At 40.4% G+C, this 21,044-nt stretch overlaps 1 protein-coding gene and 1 non-coding gene across 3 annotated transcripts in view; one reads left to right on the top strand and one right to left on the bottom strand.

Annotated features, from left to right (window-relative positions):
* LOC117206513 (CD151 antigen-like) overlaps positions 1–21,044 on the bottom strand; it is a 91,153-nt gene that overhangs the window by 54,295 nt on the left and 15,814 nt on the right. The window contains exons 2-3 of one of the 2 annotated variants that reach the window (XM_033445940.1): positions 9,202–9,299; positions 8,492–8,556 (exon numbers count right to left, since the gene is read on the bottom strand). In XM_033445940.1, coding sequence (XP_033301831.1) covers positions 8,492–8,535 — 44 coding nt within the window. In that variant the 5' untranslated portion in view covers positions 8,536–8,556; positions 9,202–9,299. The remainder of the gene's footprint in view (positions 1–8,491; positions 8,557–9,201; positions 9,300–21,044) is intronic. The other variant, XM_033445941.1, reaches the window with a different exon arrangement.
* Positions 16,762–16,834, top strand: Trnar-ccu. Its single transcript has one exon. It is a non-coding gene; the product is annotated as a tRNA-Arg (tRNA).

The following is a 21,044-nucleotide window of genomic DNA, read 5'->3' on the forward strand; positions in this document are numbered from 1 at the left end:
GTCGATAGAAAGAGCATCGTATTTCGATAAGGAAAAAATATTCCCATTCTTTGATGAGATGTAACTAAAAAATATTTGATATTCATCAAGAGCGTAATTCATCTTATCCATATTTTAATTCTTTTAAGACTTTTATAAAACAGTGTTTTCACGGTGAAAAGCGAGATATTACAGAGGCCTGTAAAAATTGTTTTTCGCAATTCATCGATAAGAGACTCAACGTTAAGTTTTGCCATGAGCTTCTCGTATAAATACAATATGCGCTACACCCGCGATTTAATCCTCTTCGTCAAGGAATTCTTCCTTCTTTGATGTAAGGTAGAGTCAAGATGTCTGCTCGAAAGAGCTGGCGAAAGATCGTAACGTCGAAGAAGATAAAGTCTAGCTTGACGCTTATTGACACGACGCGAATACAAGCCTGATTTAACGAGGGAAACTTTAATTGCGAGTTAATGCTTGTACAATTAGCAATCTCGGGAACTGAAAACTTGTTAACCATCGACTTCCTCCGCAGAAAACCCCGACAGGCAATACGGCGGATTACACGTGGTGTGCCCCAAAAGAATGAAAATCCAATTGGCGACGTAATGGAGGATCGTGCCTTGGGTTCCCTCCCGCCTACTTAGTATCCCTCTGATCCCTACAAACTCTCAACTCCCTCGGGGACTCGCTTTTGGTTACGTCGATGCTCGTTATTTTTCCATTTTAAAATCTACGAGAAATTACTCGCATAGAAGATACAGATTTCATTTGATTATTTATACTTGATGTGATTTTTATTATATAACACGAAATACATAAACTTTTCTATCGCGACCATATAGATAGTATCATGTAGAAGCTTTAACAACAATCCCTAACAATCTTTTGATTTTACCTTTATGAGCGAGGAGGTACATTAAAAATTACAAAACCTTCAAAAATAATTTGGCTTGCTCGGTTAATACGAACAAACGAACGATATTAAGTGTATGAAAGCAATGAAACTGTTCTAACTTGTTTCCATGATCCCCAAACTACCAACAAAGCCTCATCTCTCCAAAAAAAAAAAAAAAAAAAAAAAAAGAGGAAGGTAGGAGGAGTCAGTTGACGAATTTCCTGGTAACACTGTGTTTCCAATTGTGTTATTCAAATCGCGTAGTGTTTGTACGCTGCCACCTACGTCCATTCGACGAGATCGTATAGAACGAAAGCAGCAGGGATGACATTTCATTCTGTCGTGACACATTGCCGGTACACGGTGAAGCCACCACGAGCTCTAATCAAAACAGTGTCCGCGTGCTTCAGCCCCATCATTCTTGGATTCACCGGTTCCGGCTATTAGGAAGGGAAAATAAATAACCGTGGCCCTGTCCTTTTATTCAAATAGTGATATTTCCATTTGCCTCTCGCTGCTCGTACACAATGGCCAAAGAGAATGAAACACGGCGCGCGTATTCATCGAAAAGGCGTGCCGGCGCAGCCGATGGTAGAGAAACATAAGAGCGATCTTGCGCTGACTTTCGACGTGCGACAAGGGGTGCGAGCCTCCCCTCTGTTAGCCCATTACTCAGCGGACGTGTCCCGCTGCCAGGTACAATTTGTTCGACTCGCGGAAGCGAGAAGAAACGACGAACCTCACGTTGTTCCGTGACAGATGAGCTTCGCTGAGTCGCCGGTGGAAAAGAAAAAAAAATGAACGACTAAACGTCCGACTGTCGTAGGAAAGAAGAGAAAAGAAGGTTGGAATTCTTTTCTTTGAGCCGTCGAACGATGTTCCATCATCGTACGCGTAACAACAATTTTAAGAGACACGACGTTGCGTGGAAATCGTATTTTCATTCGCGGCCCTTTTTCATCGAGCAGGTGGCAGAGCCGAGTGTAATCAGGCGAACGCGAGCAAGTTATTTCCACGGCTCGAGAGAGGTAACGTTAATCGAGCTAGAAGAAGAAAACCTTCGGCTCGACGCCGCGTACTAACACCTTTTCTTGATCGACAACAAGGAAATTACGCTTTAACGCCGTGGCGTAAGAAAACGCGGTCGCAAAAGGGGCGGCTTACGTTCGCTCGGCGCGAGGAAATATTCCAAAGAAAATAACCTTCCAAGTAAGTTGCAAGTACGTCAACTTTCAACATGTAGAGTACTTTCCGGGACTATGGAGAACAATGTTAAAACCTTGAAAATAAGCATTCGAATAAATTCTTCTTGACACGTTGCTAAGAATTGTATACAGTCCACTTAGTCGTAACAACGAAAGAAAATAATCGTTGGAATAGTATATCGAACGATAACTAAGAGAAACTGCGTGTAATTAAAGTTCCATCGTACAAAACGACATTTGACGTGGGTCAGGCTGGTCTATCTTATGAAAAATAAAAAAGTATCCGGATAATTTTGAGCAGGATAGTGTGTGAGAATTCTAGGAGTAAAATACATTCGTGATTCTCCGCAAAATTACCAACGCTTGTAGTCGTCTCTGGTCGATAGAATGACACTGCCGTGTACCGTGAGGTCGTGAATAGGATCTACAGCTTTCAGTTTGAAAGGGAACAGTTTCGGGTTTGACCCACTCGGAGGAACGAAGGGATAAGGATTCGAATATCTCCTGGCAAGTTGGAATAAACGGTAAGAAAATAATCCCCACGGTTCTAAACGAGATGCCTTCCTGCTTTAGAGTCCTCATCCTCTGCATTCACCGGCGAAGAGGAGGTTCGTCGGTGCACGCGGTTATCCATTCAGTGTGAAACGGTCCTCTATCCCTCAGACTCTTTCGTTCGTCTACCTCGTTTTTTATTTCAATATTATTCGAAGCTTCTTAGACGGCGATATCGCCAACTACCTTTAGGTATAATACTGAACTCGAACAAGGTAGCTTTCGAACGAAACGACATCGTTCAGCTTAATTTTCCCGAACGGAAATTCTCGTCCATTAAAAAGTTGCTTGGTAGAAGAACCAATGGATGAAGAGCGTCGTGTCGCGTTAAACTATCGGATCGAGGCAGAGTTTCACAAGCAATCGCACAACCTGTTCGACGTGTTGATCCACCGAACTCAAAGCTCATCAATGAACGAACAGAGCGTCGGCAAAGCTTTGACACCAACACCGACGACCAACGTAGCGGAATCGAAGTACGCGTAATCCCGATAAACCGTCTACGATCGATTTTCTTCCTAGAAAAACATTTTCTCCTTTATAGAGATAAAATTGTCCCGACGAATGTTTCTGATTAGAAGTCGCTAGAACACGTTAGGCAAACATCGTTGGCAACGTTTCGCCGAAATTCACGGCGCATTCTGTCCGCTTGGCGTTGATTCGAAGAGCAATCAACAGCAGCAGACGCGTGTCGGCTGCGTTTGCGATCACGCTGGGAAATTAATTCGCGACGAGAGCATATCCTGCAATCCTGTGTTCCTGGTTCTCTCAAATAGACCGAAAGAGAGGCTTTGGAGCGAGGATGGAAAGTCGGCAAGATTTAATCGCGTAGCGAAAGTACGTAGAAACGGGGAAATTAATATCGTAGGAGGAGGAAGAGCACGGTGAAAGGGCGTTTAAAGTTTACAGGCGAGCAATGTGACTTTAGACGGCGTAAAACAAAAACGTCGTCTGGCGAGGACAAAGGTGGAAAAGTTCCTTATATTTTCTCGCCGGTATTTCTCGCCGCTAAAATGGATATAACAAAACGAAACGACCGAGATGAAGGAGGAAAAGAAACGTCAAGAAAGATCGGATGGTGTCGGTATTTCGAGGAACACCTCGATATTCTGCAGAGATCGTTTCTTTCTCTTTCCAACCTGTTTCGTTCCTTCCTTTCGACATCGTCGACTGTTGGCGGCCAATAAGGAAGCTCGGATGCTTGCTCTCGAGATCCCTTTCCTCTGGGAAACATCCGAAGAAAGCCAGAGAGAAAGAGAGAGAGGGAGGAAGAAAGATCGAATCGTCTCTCTGTTTGCCAAGCGAAAACAGGTGCCGCGAAAGACTCATGCCAGCCGCTTAATTACTTGGGGAATTCCATCGAACGTTTAGGAAACTGGAATCGTGCGAAGAAGTTCCGAGATTGCGAGATAACGTGGCTCCTAGCGCCGCCAACTTGACGACTAATTCTATTTGTTTCGTTACTTTCAATTACGGTGCACGTGTCAAGGAAGGAGAAAGGAGAACTCGTTGTTCCTTTGGAAATTATACAATTTCAGTTTTCACGAAGTTTTCAGTGCACGGTGGTACTTTTCGAAAACTTTTCAGCCTTTCATCCGGAACGACACCTTGGTGGAATTCCTCCTATTGTACCTTAAGAGAAAGAAGCGAAGTTTCCAAGTTCCTATCGCGTAGAAATATCTTCTCGAATACATGCTTAGGGCTAGACACATTGCACGCGACTGATACGCGTCATTTTTGCATTCGTGTCGATTTAATGGCACGTTCGGCCGATACGTTTATTTATACGGAGCGATAAAAATAATCAAAGACGAAGACGTCGCGTCAAATTGACACGATCACGTGCGGGAATAGACGGAGGCGAAGACGCCGCGTCATATCTTAAAAAGTAATTGAACGTAAAAGTATCGAACGAAATATGACACGCTAGATTGACGCGGTAAAATTCAGAATTAATCGAAGGCGAATACGAGGCAAAGTGACGCGATAACGTCCAAAAATAACTTTCATCTTCGTTTATGATTCAAGAATGCGATGTCAAATCGACGCGATAAGCTACGAAAATAATTTTCACTTTCGTTACTCGAACGTGAAGCTACGATGCCGACCAGACGCGTCAAGATGCAAAAATAATTCAAGACGAAGACACGACGTCGGATCGGCGTTATCGCGAGAATGACGAGTGGCACTCGCGTTCAACGGACCTCGGACAATTCATGGCAAAAAAATACTGATTCGAATTCCGTTATTTCCAATACGATCCTAGCGATATAGTGACACGAGATCGTTCTTCGGGCTTCGATGTAAACCTCCACAAGCGCGATTGTTGGCATTCGTGCTTTAGTTCGCGCCAAACACATTCTAACACTCTCGCACACCTTCTCTGTGGCTTGACGCACGGTACAACGAGGTTCGACGCGGTTTCACAAAGAGACAACCCGGCGTGCGGCATTGTACGGGCTCGCGAACAGCTCTCCTGCCGGGTCTTCCACGCGACCACGCGAGTTATTGAATTCGCGTTTCAACGCCGGCTTATTACCGAGCGGCTTGTGATAGCACGGCATTCACCGCACACCGGGGCGTCGCCGCTGGAAACATCGCGTTCGAAACGTCTGACGCGCGATTTCGCCGCCACAAGAGAAACTCTCGAGACCTCGCAAAACTGAAAAAGTTAAATCCGCGAACAAGTGTATCGAAATCGTGGAACGGAACCGCTGATTGGGAGCTTTAAAGCGGAACGATTTCTTGCAGGGAAGCAACGCTGAGGGATTCGCTACTTCGAAGCTGGCAGTCGATTCAATTCGGTTTATCACGCCGCAATCTCCCGTTGTTTCTAGCTCCAGCAGAATTGTCGTTGCGACGCTTTTTATTTTCTCCACTTTCAGACTTTCACGGTACGGTTCTGTGCTTTATGTCGGGTTCAGACTATTCGAAATTTCTTAGTGTAGACCGTGTCCAGAATTATATCTCGATGGTGAAATTTTGAAAAAAATTGCAACTAGATGCTTCGAACGAATTAAGCGGCATACTTAAACTGTGACGTGTTCGATATCGTGAAGCTATACACTCGTACTTGTTCAGAACTACTAGTACTATTAGTATGCTCATCGATCTGATATAAAGCGCGATAACCGATTCACATCGTTACAGACACGAGTAATATTCGTTTGAGATAACAATACATAATGCGTTAGGAAGAAAATCTTTATTATAAAAGGCATTGGCGACAGCTACGAATTAACGATAGAAATGTTGTAAATTGAAATGCAGAGAAAAATGACAATCACAAGAATTATTTTCCAAAATTTGATATTTACGATTCGTGTAATAAACGAATAAAGTTGTGAAAATAGTTCTTTGCTTTCTTGAGGTTTTAATCGGAGTTGGCCAGTTTGGCTTTCGGAACACTCGTATACATTGATCGCGTTCGTGTCACGAATCATTGGTCAAAGATCAAGCCTTATTTAGTTAGTCAGCTGATATCTTTACAACACCAGACAACGTCTCAATGGGCCACTTGACCTTCTGATCCAGCTAACTGCAATACTGGCGAACCATCGAAACACGCAGTTTACACTCGAAAGTTTCGAATAGCCTTTTATTTTCTTAACTTTTTGGCGCTGAAACGAAGTTAGTATCGTTTTTAGATAACTCTTCGGTGCTTTCGATCTGTCTTTCTTTTTCACTGTACTTTTTCTCTTTGTCTCTGACTGAACATACGGAATAAATCCAACGAGTGGCATGTGTTCTGCTTACATCGAGGTTCCGTGTAAATTCACGTGGGTGCAAAATGATGTACTGAATGGTAAAACACATGCATTGGGTAGGGGAAACTGCGTCGTTGGCACCCTTCCGTTAAAGACAGTCTGGAATTTCGAGGGAGGAATTTCACGGTGGAACGCCTTTGCACGTCGAAAGAACGCGAACGCGGCCGAAAAACGAACTGGTGGAATTGAAGTTCGAATTACCGAGGCAGGATACGCGTAGTTTCGCGCTACCGCGAATAAATGGAATTTTAGAAGAGCCTGGAAAAAAAATCACCGACTCGAAATTGGCGGAGAACTCTCTGCTCATGAATGAAACCAGCTACTGAAACCTCTTCCGCCTCGGTCTCGCGTTAATTTCATCAATTTTGTGGCCAAACGCGAAATAGTTCTCGAATAGACAATTATCGAGGAGAATCGATCCAGCTGTTTGCTTAACGTATTTTACTTCCATTGCTTTCAATATGAAATTAAGTGGGAGAATAATTCTTTTCCAAAACGATACAATTCCGTGTAAACAAAATAAATTACGACGAGAAATCGGGTACCGTTCGTTCTCTGGCGAATCTCTGCGTTGGGAATTCACTTTGTTTATTTTACAAGCGTACTTTACATGGAAACAAGCAACATTTTTTCTCTGACGTTAAACAATAAACCCGTTCAACGTTGCGAGAGGGAATTTCCCGTCTTTCAAAAGTGTTTAAACGAACCAAGAGGCAAGAGCTCGCGAACTAATCGAGACACAGAGCTCCGAAAGTTCCGTCTGTTACATCGTTTTATTCATTGCAGGACTTCGGAAAGCAGACAAATGAGCGAAGAATTTTTCTCCAGGAATGCTGGATTACCGTGGATCTTCTTTCATAATTACATTCACAAATGCCAGAGAACTCCGCTTTCTGATAGTTCTACGATTCTTTTTTGTCAGTTTCTCTGCTCTTCTCGTATGTGAATTCACTCGATGAATCTTTTAGCAGGCCGAGTATAGTCGCTCTCGAGGCAACGAGTTTTAATTATTTACGTGTGATCGTGTGTCCTGTAACTAACGTGCGCAAAAAAAAAATCCCCGCCATGGGAGACGTTATTTGTCAAAAAAATTATTCCAGCGAATTTCCACATTCCATTAACGATTAACTTCGTTATACGTTCGGAAAAAGCTGACCGTTTCATAGCGATGATGCGTAGTTCATTTAAATATCCGAACACGAAGGAGAGACGTTATTTTTCAGACTGGCTCCTATTTCAAGAATTGCAAAAACGAGGAACGAGCTCGACCGGCTGCGACGAAACTCCCGCCCGCTTCCGATATTACCGTGAACGCGGATCATCGATTGCGCTTCCGAAACGATTTCAGATAGAATTTCGCAGATGCGTGTGCACCAACACGAAAAACCGAAGGCAATATTGCCTCGTTCGTTCTCCTGGTACATCACTACTGGTTCAACAGCCGAGAGGATAAATATTATAACAGGCTAAAAATCGATGCTCTGTCGATCAATTTGCAGCGGGCTGTCGGATTTAATCGTTTAGTAAGGAATAATTCTATTTCCGGCGATAAAAGCGAGATGGTATCGGAGAATAAAAGTACGTAATACGCGGTAGTGAAATACGGATTGTAAAACACTCGAAGTCAAAGTAACTTTAACAATGGAATTAAAAATATACGTGTAAAATATAAGCGAAACGAACGTCGTGATGAAAATGATGTGTGCGCGCGTACGAAAATATATATTTGAATATGAAATGTAGAAAACTTGTATGGGCATATTACGTGCGTGGAAAAGACTTTGTTGAAATTTAATTGGCACTGCAAAGAAATACCAATTAGCATGATTGCAATGACCTGGCTCTTGTATCTTTGTTTTTACACGTCTCAACGAATGTTTTAGAAAGACACAGAAGGCCATGAAATATCGTGCTGGGACAAACCTTATTACTTCATCCTTTTGAGATCAAATATAGTACAATAGGTCTCAAAGTAAGCCTCAAAAAGATTGCTAAATTTTTGCAATTTTTCTTGTATCAATAAGATCCTTCATGCTATAAGATTCCGTGAAAAATAGAACTGTATATTCTATTTGAAAAATTATGCTTACCCTAGCTTTTGAAATATGTTTGAATTATATCCCATATAGTCCATATTGTTATATTAGTGTGGTCACTGTTGAAAGAAAAACGAAAGGATTAAAACAAAACATTCCAACGAAAAACATATCTTACTTCAAAGATAGAATTATAGCCGTAATTATTTTATTTTAGATCGAATGTATTAACGACTGACGCGCGTTACAATAATCGGGACCTTTTTTCAGATAGAATGATATAACGTGTGTAAAGTGTTCCCAGATTACAAATATAGTCTTAGTTGATCAACTTGTTCTTCGAATGGACCGTGAAGCGCATTAAAATTTCCAATGACGGTCGATACCGAAGTCGCGGTAGCAATTAACGGCCCCAGTAATCGTGCGGTTTGCAGGGGAAAAATTAATTGGGCCATTTTTCATGCGGCATACAGTGTAGAGGACGCGCACGAAGCAGGAAGTACACCACGCGTGGTTTGTTACCACGAGAGGTATCGAGCAATCAAGTTAATGAGGAAAGAGGAACGGAGTCGATGGGAGGAGAGCGAAAAAGAGACACAATGAGGAGGGCCTTTCACCTAATGGTTTGAGAAACGTGCTCGTTGGCCCGCGCCACGCCATTTATGGCAACACGGCCGAGCTCCGCGACGATTTTCATCCGACGACCCTCCGAATTGCGTTTCCTCCTTTTGTCCCCGATCGAGTAACGACCGTGTTACACTTACCCTGCGTCATCGATGTGCAGCTTCAGGCCAATCTTCGATACGCATGTCCACTTTAGAATTTTCGAAAATTTCCTCTCGTTACGACTCGGTTACGTATCCTGAAACGCACATAGACAATTGGCAAGTTAGAGTCGTTTATAACATGAATTATTATATCATTTATAGCGAATTAAAATGGAAATAACAAAAAAACGTAACCAGTGTGTTTGTATAGGAAATTGGAAAGAGATCATCCAGGGTTGAAGGGTTGACACGTTCACGACGTATGATATACTTTTATGTTAAGTTGAAAGCTGCATCATGCTACAAATAGCGCAACTCCGTGTCGCCTACCAAAATTGTTTCGGTAAACTATGATAGATTATTTGGAAACTATGAGCGGTAATCAGAATATTAATTGCAGCTTGAAATTACAATTAGAGTAGACGGTTCAAGGAACAATATACTAAACTGAAATTAATCTCTGTTATACAATTGTATTATAGTTGTTGCTTAAAATTATGCCAACAGATATGTACATATAGGTATATATAAATACACATAAATATAAATATGTAAAATACATGCAACGACAATATTTAATATATATCGTTACCTTTTAATATTTTATAATGCATTAGTTGCCCGCTCACAACTTTGCCCCTATAGCATATTGATTGATTATTATATATTTATTACCCTCTTTTTGGAACATCCTTTAGGAGTGGAATGTAAAAAAAAAAACACTCACACACGTGTTTGTTTATTTTTGATGGGAAGTTCATATGCCGAATTTCAAGTTTACAGACATGGTTATCCTCTGAGAAAAAAACTTATCCCTTTTTCGCTCCCATAAGGGTTGCATTTTTTGCTCAAATACGTGTTTGTTTATTTTTAACGAGGGGTTCATATGCCGAATTTTACGGCTCTAACTTTAGTGCAATTAAATCCGTAAAAAAAATTTGTATCATCCTGTTATCTCTTTAGGCTCCGTATTTACAAATATCTTTTTTCATCCCATGCATACATCATAGAAAAAAGTATAATACATCTCCAAATTTCACGTTTCTGAGTACAACAATTTAGTCTGGGCTTTGATAAGTAGTCAGTCAGACTTTACGTATTGGTATATAGATAATACGTAGATAAATGTATTCAAATTTGTACCTAGAATAATATATAGTCTACTCATTATCCGCGATTACAGAAACGTTTTCATTTTGTTCAATAATTTCGTTTTATCTGTTTTATAAAAAACGGTCGACATCTCGAAGCAGAAGAAGGAGCAGAGGCTCGAATTGTTCTTTTTCGATTCCACAGCTTCCTTCGTCCACCTCATATTTTCTATCCTGTCCACTATTTTTCGCCGTGCACACAGAGAGGTTCGTCCGGCAATTACGTGCGGTTCGGTCCATTCGACAAATGTACTTGAGACATGCAGTCACTTTCCAACGAAACACGAACGCAATTCTTCCCCGCAATCGAACGATTCAATGTAATAGAATCTTTCTTTTTCGTCGAATTTTCGTGAAATATCTGCTAGTTCAGTGAACGAGATATCTGATATATTGTACGAAATATTCCTCAATGAAATCTCAACTTGCGATAAAACTTACTGCTACGAGTATTATGAATTTCCTAATACCTACGGATATTGAATTCTTTCTTATGAAACTAATGCTACTTTCTCTTATATTTTTATACTAGTCTTCTATAGATACAGTAAATGCGTTAACTCAGCAATTAGCAAATGATACGAAGCCGAGAATTTACGTTCAATGTACTCGTGTATAGCACGTTCTTCTTTCTTTCCAGATAATTAAACTTAACGTGGGTGTCTGATATCAAATACTCCTACGAATTATTGTTCACGCCCCTAAATCTTCTTACGACAAACGAACATATTTCTCAAGTAGATAATCTTCGTGTAAGAGATGATACAAGAGGTGATCTCTATATAATACCTTTAGTATTATCCATTGAGGTAACCATGTTCAACGCTACAATCGTCAGAGTAATAAAAAAAAATCAATTCCTAATTTTTCATTAAAATTTTATAAATCTGTAACATTACGTGGTTAAGAAGATTGAAAAATATAAGAATTCATAGAATACACGTAGTATGCAAAAACATATAAAATACTCAAAGCCCTCGTTTTTCTCCATCTGTAACTAAAGTCTATTTCATCGATTTCTTTAATTACATAGTCTAATTCCATTAATCTCATAAAAATATATATAAAAATCCACAATCATAGATCTCCTTAAAATTAAAATAAATTTTTCATAAAACGTCTTAGATTATCTTTTCTACAATATGTAACAGCCCTATGGTCTTACACATTTTCTCACACCTTTGATACAGATTTTACGCTTATGGCGTTGATCATTCCCCTGTTAAGGGCCAACCGAACGATACGATTATATTCACCTCGTTGTAAAGAAGAATCGCGATGGTTCATGGAGCGAGGAAGGAATTTGCCTTGGAATTAACGCGCGCCATCCTTTCGAGTCGGTAATACACCTGATGAGCCACCCTTAAGCGCGAATCGTCAGCCGATTTCGTGACCAAGAGCGACGCGACACGGGCTACAAATGACGCCTGGAATAGCGTAAACACCGTAAGCTGGGTGCGGCGTGTAAACGCGATCAGATTTACGACCGCGGTATTTACCGCGATAAGCCACGACCCACTAATGCGAACCGTCTGTAGCAACGCGAGGATTGAGCGTTGAACACGCTACTCTCGTGGACAGAAACTTTTCTATGGGGGAAGAGAAATGCTCTTTGGATGGCGCAGACGTCTCTGATGGAGACCTATAAACCGGCTGAGAGAACTTGAACCGTTCAATTTCTGCGATAGTCGTCGAAAGTGCAACAGAGGAAAAATCTGTATTTCTTTCGCGACATAAAAACTCTCCGAGGAAAGAGTTGTAAAATACAGTACAGCTCGAGGATAACGATGAGAAATAATAGTTCTAAAGCAATATCGAGAAATAATTACTCGATCGGCGATGTTTCTCAGCAGAGATTCATAGAATTTAATTTGTACGGAGATCAGTCAAGTAAATTACCTCTTCCCTTTAATTTCTATCGTATTAATATCTACCTTAGTTATTACGGTATTTATCGGAATTTATTCGAAAGACATAGACAAGAAATGAAATACTCTGGAGCTTGTAAAAACTATTCAATGGAACTGGTTACCTAAAAAGACGAGCCTTTTAAAAAAAAAAAGAAAAAACGAGGAAAAGACTCGAATTCTAGCTGAATCTTTCTTAATTTTCTCTATAGCCTAATACGTTGGAAAATAGCAAATGAATGTACATAAGTTTACGTTAGCAATAAAGAATATTTTTGTTAATCGTTCATAGGTTCTTAAGCGAGAGGAAGTAATTCAGCGTTGATAACTAATGTACGTAAATATAAAATATTCAAACGACCGAAACGAATTATCGTTTATCTATATAGCGAGTAAACAGATGCATATTCATACCGCGAGTGCAGGAACTCAAAGCCTCGTCCGTTTCTGCATTATCCGCGACGCAGAAGAAACGAGAAACAGAAGGCGAATCTCACGGGTCGCATCTCCTCACACAGCACGTACGCAGACTCGTTTCACGATATTATGCACATCCAGGGATTCCTGTCCGTGTCGAAAATCGCCACGAAACACTGATAAAATTCGATTCCATCGGGAACGAATAAAACTTGACTCCCGAAACTTTTCAACTAATAAAAGAAAGAACAGCGTCTAGACGGTGCAAACAGTCTCCCGACTGGTCCACAGGGATTCCAAGAAATATTGTATTTAAAACATAGATGAAGAGATGATTAAAGTATACATCGTCGATCAATTCTTCGATTATTTCACATTTTTACAAGGAAATACTTCTTTCTGTCAAAACACCAAGTGGCATAAAAATCGAACAATTAATAAAAATGGACTCACCATATTTCAAATGTATACTAAAAATAAATAGAAAATAAGAACAACGAAGAACGTTCAATTTTCACGTATTAGATATCATTAAACATCCTAATACCCATAAGTAATAGCCAGCAGTACTTGCTATTGGCCGAAAGCTCGAATCAAAAAAGGCGATTCGCCAAACAAAGATGCGAGCAGAGAACACGAAAACAGGTAAATAAGATGAAAGGGTAGCTGAAGTTTTTTTCTCCCTCTTGCGACCTTCTAAAGCACATCGATCCACCTCTTATTCGTCAGTCGTCAACAATATCCGAGTTTTCGATCAAAGGATCCTGGATGCTCGAATGCCGCTTGGCCGAATAAAAGAACGCTCGCTGCTGAACTATTTGCCGATGATCGTCCAAACTCCTTTTTGCGTCGCTTCGATACCTCCTTTATTGTTTTATGACCCTTTCAGTGGATCGCTTCCTTCTTAAACGGTTGAACCTTATCCTACGTTATTTTCCTGTCTGAAGCTCCGTATGGTTAAATTACGTTATTTGAGTCAGCTAAACTTCAATATCTTACAATTTAACCTTGAACAGTCAAATCATTTTCTTGTTTTTAACATTTTCTTTTGCTCGACCTAAAATGCACGATGATTTCTCATTCCCTCGTTATTATATTAGAGACTAATGCCGTCTCAGAGTATACGACCAGTTTCATCGTTCTGTGTAACGTTCAAGACTGAATTTTATAACGTTGAAGCACAAGTGAGTCGAATAACTCTATCTTGTTATTATTATATCTTACTATTGGGTCGGCAACCAAGTGATTGCGGATTTTATCATTAAGTGGTATTGGCAAAATCCGCAATCACTTAGTTGCCAAGCCAATAGTTTCTCCTACTTCAGGTACTCTATATCAAATTTCACGACGAGGTTCGATATCGATTCGTACGAATCTTCGAACGATCAGCTCGTCTCGCGTCGCTAAATCGTCCTCCATGAGCGAGTCAGCTGCATAATTCGTTCGTCTCGTAGCGCGGAGATCGAAATCGTTCTTTTTACCGCGACGATCTCTCGCGTTTGTTGAAAACCGCGCGAAAGAAATTAACCGAATTCCGAAACAAAGGGAACCTTTATCTCGCGAATTTTTAGCTTCGTATATTCTTGCCGCTGTTTCGGGTTTTGCATCGCGAGCAAATTTGCATGGAAATGTTAGGCTTTTAATTCCAACTCCGAATCGCTGTATAAAGCGATCTCTCCGTTCTATTGATTTTCGGTAGCTGATTTTACTGGCAGTTGCCGCGGGTAATCAAATATTTAGGGTTTTAGTCGAAAGATAGATTCATCACGTTGGATCATACACACCTTTCTTTGCGAAAATAATATTTGGTTGACAAAATGTGGAATTTAATACTACAATTATTAATTTTCAACCGTTTATTGTATAATGCGTTAAACGCGAATAACGTAGATGGGGCGTTGAATGAATATGTACTTTGAAATAAACATTAATTAGCCGCTCTCTGTTGAATATGTATATGTAAAATTTCGTCGCGAACGGTATTTCGCGCTAAATTCTCGGCAATATTAATTAATTAAATACGATGTACGTCGACCGGACCAATTATTCAAATAACGTTTTATCGAGTCTTTTTTTGCCAAGGGAAACGTGTTTCGCGAAACACGTTCGGTCTCATTGGAGGATGTATCTCCCGGCAAGACTTCGTAGTAGTTTTCCTCTTTTTCAGAAACTCGCTAATAAAATAGAGCGCTGTAAGAGAGAATGTGTAACTATACGCCAAGCGAATGGACGAAACACGGTTAACGGTGTCGCGTCCTCGCAGTTACGGGCAAAGAAAAGGAAATTAAACTCCTTTACAACTCTATCTCCATATATTTTGGAGGGAGAAACGCGATCCACTGACTCCATTCGCTTAAACGCGACCATCTTTTCGTATCTGTTTTTTTCCATTTTCAGAGCCAATCGATATTTCGAAAAGCTACAGCTACAGATAGTTTTCAATTGTTTCGAGTGGTTCAACTAATGATGAAAACGAAAATGCGGGCGGAAAAAAAGAAAAAATAGGTGGAGATCGACCCTTTCAGCATTCATCAATCAAATTGAAACGCGTTTCGTGTAACCCTGCCCGTGACAACTATCGATATTTCGATGGAAAAGTTTCCTTCGAACGACGACGTTCTATTGTAGGTACGGATAATCGCTCATCGCTTTAAACCGCGCCACGAGCAGATACCGCGTCTTATCGACGTTCGTAGTTCGCACAGAAAACAGCAAACGTATAAACGATCCAACATTCCCTCGAAAAAGCCTTGCCATCGGCGGAAAATACCATTTCGAATCAAGATCTTACAACGCCCTCGTATGTACAATCGCTCGACTCGGGAACTTTGAAAGCTCTTCGTCTCGATTCAAACTCCTCAAAGAAAGCGTACTTTTTCAAAATTTTCAGACAACGCTCGCACACGAATCTCCGTGACCCGGTACCGAAAGAAACTTTCGTGGAACGTTTCCAATTTTTCTACCACGTTGCTTCCTCCTGATGATACGTACGTATCGCCGCGTTTCCACGGCTTTTAACCAATGGCTTTCCGACTGCCTGCCTCGACAACGAGAAGACTACGTAATATTGACCGACTTCGTCGTTCCGAGTATTTCCAGCGCCGATACCCTCAGTCCGCCGAATGTGTGCAGGTTTCAACGTAATAGAATTTTTCCTCTACGACATACAATTTTTAGAAGCAGCAGAATCGATCGATATTTCTCGACACGACGTGCGCTAAATCAATTTTGAAAACTGATGCTACGTAGCCAGCGTCATCAAACAATATAGTGGACACTCGAGCGTAATTTTGCCGGCCAACGACAGCAGCCAAGTAACTACGTTACAAGGGATTTCTAGGTGTCCCTAGCCTCGGTTTCAGGGAAATTTCAACGCGAGCAGTCTCCAGAGTGCAATTCACTTACATAGCTAATACCTGGTGCCGTCAGCCGAACATCAGCTGCGAGGGCAGATTCTATTAAGGAACGCTAGACCATCTTATCAGTTACAACTCCCGTAGGATTTTAGTTTCAAAAGTCTTGGTTAACTCCGCATTCAGGCACACAACGACGCGATTGTAGAACCTACCCGATGAAGATATCCGCTGCTTCGATTCATTAACAAACCGCCGAGCCCCTTTCAATTTTACGCTCGTAACATTTTGCACCGTTTGAGAATGATATTTCGAACTGGCGATTAATCATACACTACTATACCTCGAATTTTTATCTTTGAAACGTATTCTCGTTTTAACAAATAAAAGAATGTTTCGATAAAGTCCGCTGGAAAAAATTAAAACGAAAAATAATGCATTTCCCCTTTTTCTTTTTGATTTAAAAAATTTATTAAAAGACAAAAAGATACGATTGAGTATCCGTGGAGTGTGGTAGCCTTTTTTTATTTTAAATCGTTCTTTGATAGCATGCAGAAAAATAAATGAGAAAACTATTCCAATGAACCAACTGAAAGCTTAAGAGACAAACCTCGGATATTAGAAGAAATTCGCTAACAATAAAGTGGCGTAATACAGTGGAAAGCATAATTGAATTATAATTTGTATAAATTATTTCTTATCGCTGTTAACATCTACCCTCACACACCAGCCCCTGTGGCCTAATGGATAAGGCATCGGTCTCCTAAACCGGGGATTGTGGGTTCGAGTCCCACCAGGGGTATAATCACAATTTCAAAATTAGCATTTTTATTAACCTTTACATTCCCTAAAATAATTTTTTCCAATTATGTACCTTTGGGTAATTTCAATTTTAAAAGAAAACACGTTCTTTAATTTCCAACTCGTTTTACGCGCGCTAAATCTAAAACGCAATTAAAACAATCCTTAAAGCTAAAAAACTTATCGCTACGAATATTCTGCGATAGATGCTTCGTATCACAGACGAATAACAAATATTTACAACGTCAAGAAAGATACTTAGGTTACTTTTATTACGTTCACTTTATGGATTCGTTGATATAAATGGTAATAAAATAAAAAAAAAAAATAATTTACATAAATCGTGGCTAATGCTTCAGTTATTCGCTTCATTGCACGTTATGATTTCAATACAGGCACGTCCTATGATATTATCTCGCTTCTCTTGTGTAACATCTAGCTAACTTTGCGATTTCATAATAACAGCTCATTAACATATTCCGTATACCATACGCCATTGTAATATCAATTTCTAATAATTCCATTCCCCATACGTATGAGCAAAGCTGAATATATAAATAAATAAACAAATTACACATGCAAACAACCGTATCGGATATACTTCCGTAATTTCAATAATACCTCTTACTGTATTGTCAACGCGTATTATAAACAAATCAACGTGTTACTTTAACATCGATACAATATACAGCGAATGTAATGCTACACAAAAACGGTGACAGGATTTCCCTACTTTTCAATCCGCTGTGCACGTGGACATTTTCTCTTTTGCGGATTTTTGTCGACGAGCGGAATCAGTGTGGGGCCAATTATCGCAGATTGTATGACGGGTTCGCGAGCGAGATGGTTAACGGCGCTTCAATTGGTCTAATCGCAGTCACTTTGCCGGGCAAGTCCCCGCCGGGCACCGACGTTCACGACCCGTTTATTAAATAAGAGCAAAGGCCACGAACCATTTGCAAAGTGGGACGAATGGATTAGATTTCCTGTTGCAATTCTACGCTTGCATACGTCCGCCTTCAACAACGACTAATGAATGCACCGATGAAAATCGCTCCATTTGGGCGTGAGATCGCGTTACGTTCCTCCGCGGAGAAAAATATCGTTAACGATGATAATGATAACAATAACCATTTGAGAATATCAGAATCAATAAGCTACGGCCGATTCTTTCCGAGCAATTTTCTATGGGAAACTATTGTTCGGATATTGCGCGTGGTATTATTATACGTTAATTAATTCGCGTCGAAAGTTTCTAGTTTATAAATTTCTAATTATATTTAGTAGAAACATATCCTTGTTTCTATCGAATTTATGACTGGCTGCTACACGCTTGTGATGTGTTAATGTGAGAATAGGTTTGGATATCTCTCGTTTGAAATGAAAATTATGGTTTAATATGATTGAAAACGAGAATGCTCGATGCAAATAAATTCCGAAATATTACGAATTATATGGAACAAAGTGTTTCCTTTTGTTTGATTATTTCGGATAATAATGGACAATGAAAGATAACGAATAATAAGCTTTTGTGTAAGAAATGGCGGGAAATATTCGCCCGGAAGGTAACTTGATAACGAAATGCTGTATCAGATCAGCAAGTAAAGTAAAAGTTCATAAATGTTATCCGCAGTATGGAGTAATTATTCAAACGAAAAGATTTCTTCAACAAAAGCCAACTGAACATTAGATCAAACCCCACACGACGTGTGTCGTTCGCGACGTCACTTACAAATTGACGTGTGTCGGTTTTCTGTTTTTGCTATTACTAAAACCATCTAATAAAGCAAGTGCATACTCTCAACAAAATTAATACCGACCGAAGTAATGTGTTATTCGTTATATGTGTTATTACAATAACCTAGATATAGTACATCAAAGTACACATTACAGGACCATTTTCACGAATGAACACACACACACGACAATCAATTTTCCCTCTATCAACAGAGCGACGAACCCTAAGCAAACTATGGCCGATGAAACGCGAGACGAGTTCCCTCGTGAGAGACTCGACAAATTTTTCAGCAGAAAGATCTTGTATCTTTGCGAGGACAACGAAGTCCTCCGGAGAACCTAGGGCCAATTGGAAGCCGTTTTCTACTCGTCCTGGAAGTCACGAGAACGAACGGTGACTAATAATACATCGTGAGTCACGACATGAACCGTGACATAACCTCGAATATCCTAGTCCTCTCGGCTTCTCTTTTCTCTTACTCTGTCTGTCTCTCTCTCTCTCCCTATATATATATATATTTTTCTATCCTGCGTTGATAGCGGAACCCTTTGCCTTTCCCTTTCTTATGCTCACCTACGCGAATCCTCGCCGACTGGCGGAACAGCTTGTAAAATATTAGAACCCGGTGAGCAGCCTCGACAACAAATAATCAGTCGCTGTTTCTCCTATATCGCCGTGTAGGCGGAAGCACTATTATCTTTCTTTCGAATCGAAAGGACCGATGAATCGAACGTCGATCGTTTCGTAGACTCAGCTATACAAACGACCTAAGGCATCGTTGCTGTTGTCTCATTTTTCTCGTTGATCGTTAGCTGAAGGGAAATCGTAAACTTTAGAAACGAAGATATGTACATAGAGTAACAACGTCCATAAGTCACGAGACACTTATTAGTACATTTAGAATAAGCATACACAGTGGCTGACGGAAGTATTTAGAAACCTTTTCCGAGTATAAGTCACACAGAATTGATCAGAGAAGTCATATCATAATGAACTTCAGAATTGAAAACTAAACAGATCCGATAACATTCGAAAGCGTTATTTCTAAAAATTTATCTACGATTTTACTACGATTCGTTTTGTTATGAAATTTCTCGTTGTTATACAAGAACATTCATTAACTTGTAATTTATGTAACGAATAAGTTTCATTAACGATATTAGCTCAATTGTGCAAGAGAGGCTAGTATTATAGCGAACCTCGATTATCAGGTATATTATCAGGTTACTGTATGTTATACATGACGAGGCAATTCGACAAGAATTATATTATACGTTAATAAACGAATAAAAAGTAAATGATCTTCTCTCACGTAGAATTAAAAAACAAAAAAAAAACACGGGTCACGAGCAGTTCGTATGATCGATGTAGCATGATAATTTTGTTCGAACGGTAGCGAGTGTAAACAGGGAAAAAATTACCGGCTAAATTAATTCCTCAACATCGGTGCTCTTAATAGCGTCGCTAATAGGTATCATTCTGATGCGAGCGTTACGAGAGCAACGAAAGATTCTTGTCGGCGCAGTTAGTCAACATTTTAACCTGGTATGTTAGCTCGTTACACTAATTAGAGAGCGGAAAGCCTCTCGAGTATCGGGCGTTGTATCAAGGATGAGTATCGCAGGAAAATTTATCTCCGAGAGTACATCGTGTATTGGTCGATCGACGGTATCTGAATCGATTCCTCCTTGTGGCTTCTAGAGCGGAACTCTGCGTTCGTTCCACGAACGGGAAGATGAACGAGAAAAATCATTGAATAGCCCGACACCGTGTGTTGCTAATACTAACCGAGCGAAAACGAGAAACAAAGTTGTTCCTAGCGAAGCTACTTCACGTGGCGAGTTTACCGTTGTGTACTATGTATCTGGATCGATGCAAACATTCCACCAGCGACCTCGAGATGTTATTAAAATAATTATCGATCCTCGAGGCTCCGATTCTCTCCTGCTTCGTCGGACTAGAAGCTTTCGGACGCGATACGAACACGTATAGTATATACGTACCGAGGGATTTTAGTCGTTCGGGTCTAAAGTAAATGAGTTTAATTAAGATTTTAACGTATGAAACGAAACTAAGGAAGCTAACGAACACTAATGCGCGTCTATAGTCTGCAAAAGGGACAACTGATGGTTTTCTATTTCCTCGGAAGACGAGAAACGATCGACTGTCGTGTTTTAACGCGTGTTGCTCAACGACGAGACAACTCGTCACGCGACGTCGGCGTTCCGTTGAATGGAAGACACGATGTGATAAAAATCAGTCGTACGTGATTCGGTCTTTAACGAGCTACTTTCACGGCATTTCTCTGCTCTCACGACCGCTTATTTGGTTCATTGTGCAACTTGAATCGTCCTTCGGGACCTGCCACTATTTACACCTCGGCTCTTCGTGTTCGCGCATTTAAATCGTACGCTCTGCTTTGTCTATGTTAGCAGCGGAAACGCGAGGAGGCAAGCCAGCTAGTCGATGCAAT

This window comes from Bombus bifarius, unplaced genomic scaffold, assembly GCF_011952205.1.
Source record: "Bombus bifarius isolate JDL3187 unplaced genomic scaffold, Bbif_JDL3187 scf7180000008008, whole genome shotgun sequence".
Taxonomy (NCBI): Eukaryota; Metazoa; Arthropoda; class Insecta; order Hymenoptera; family Apidae; genus Bombus; species Bombus bifarius.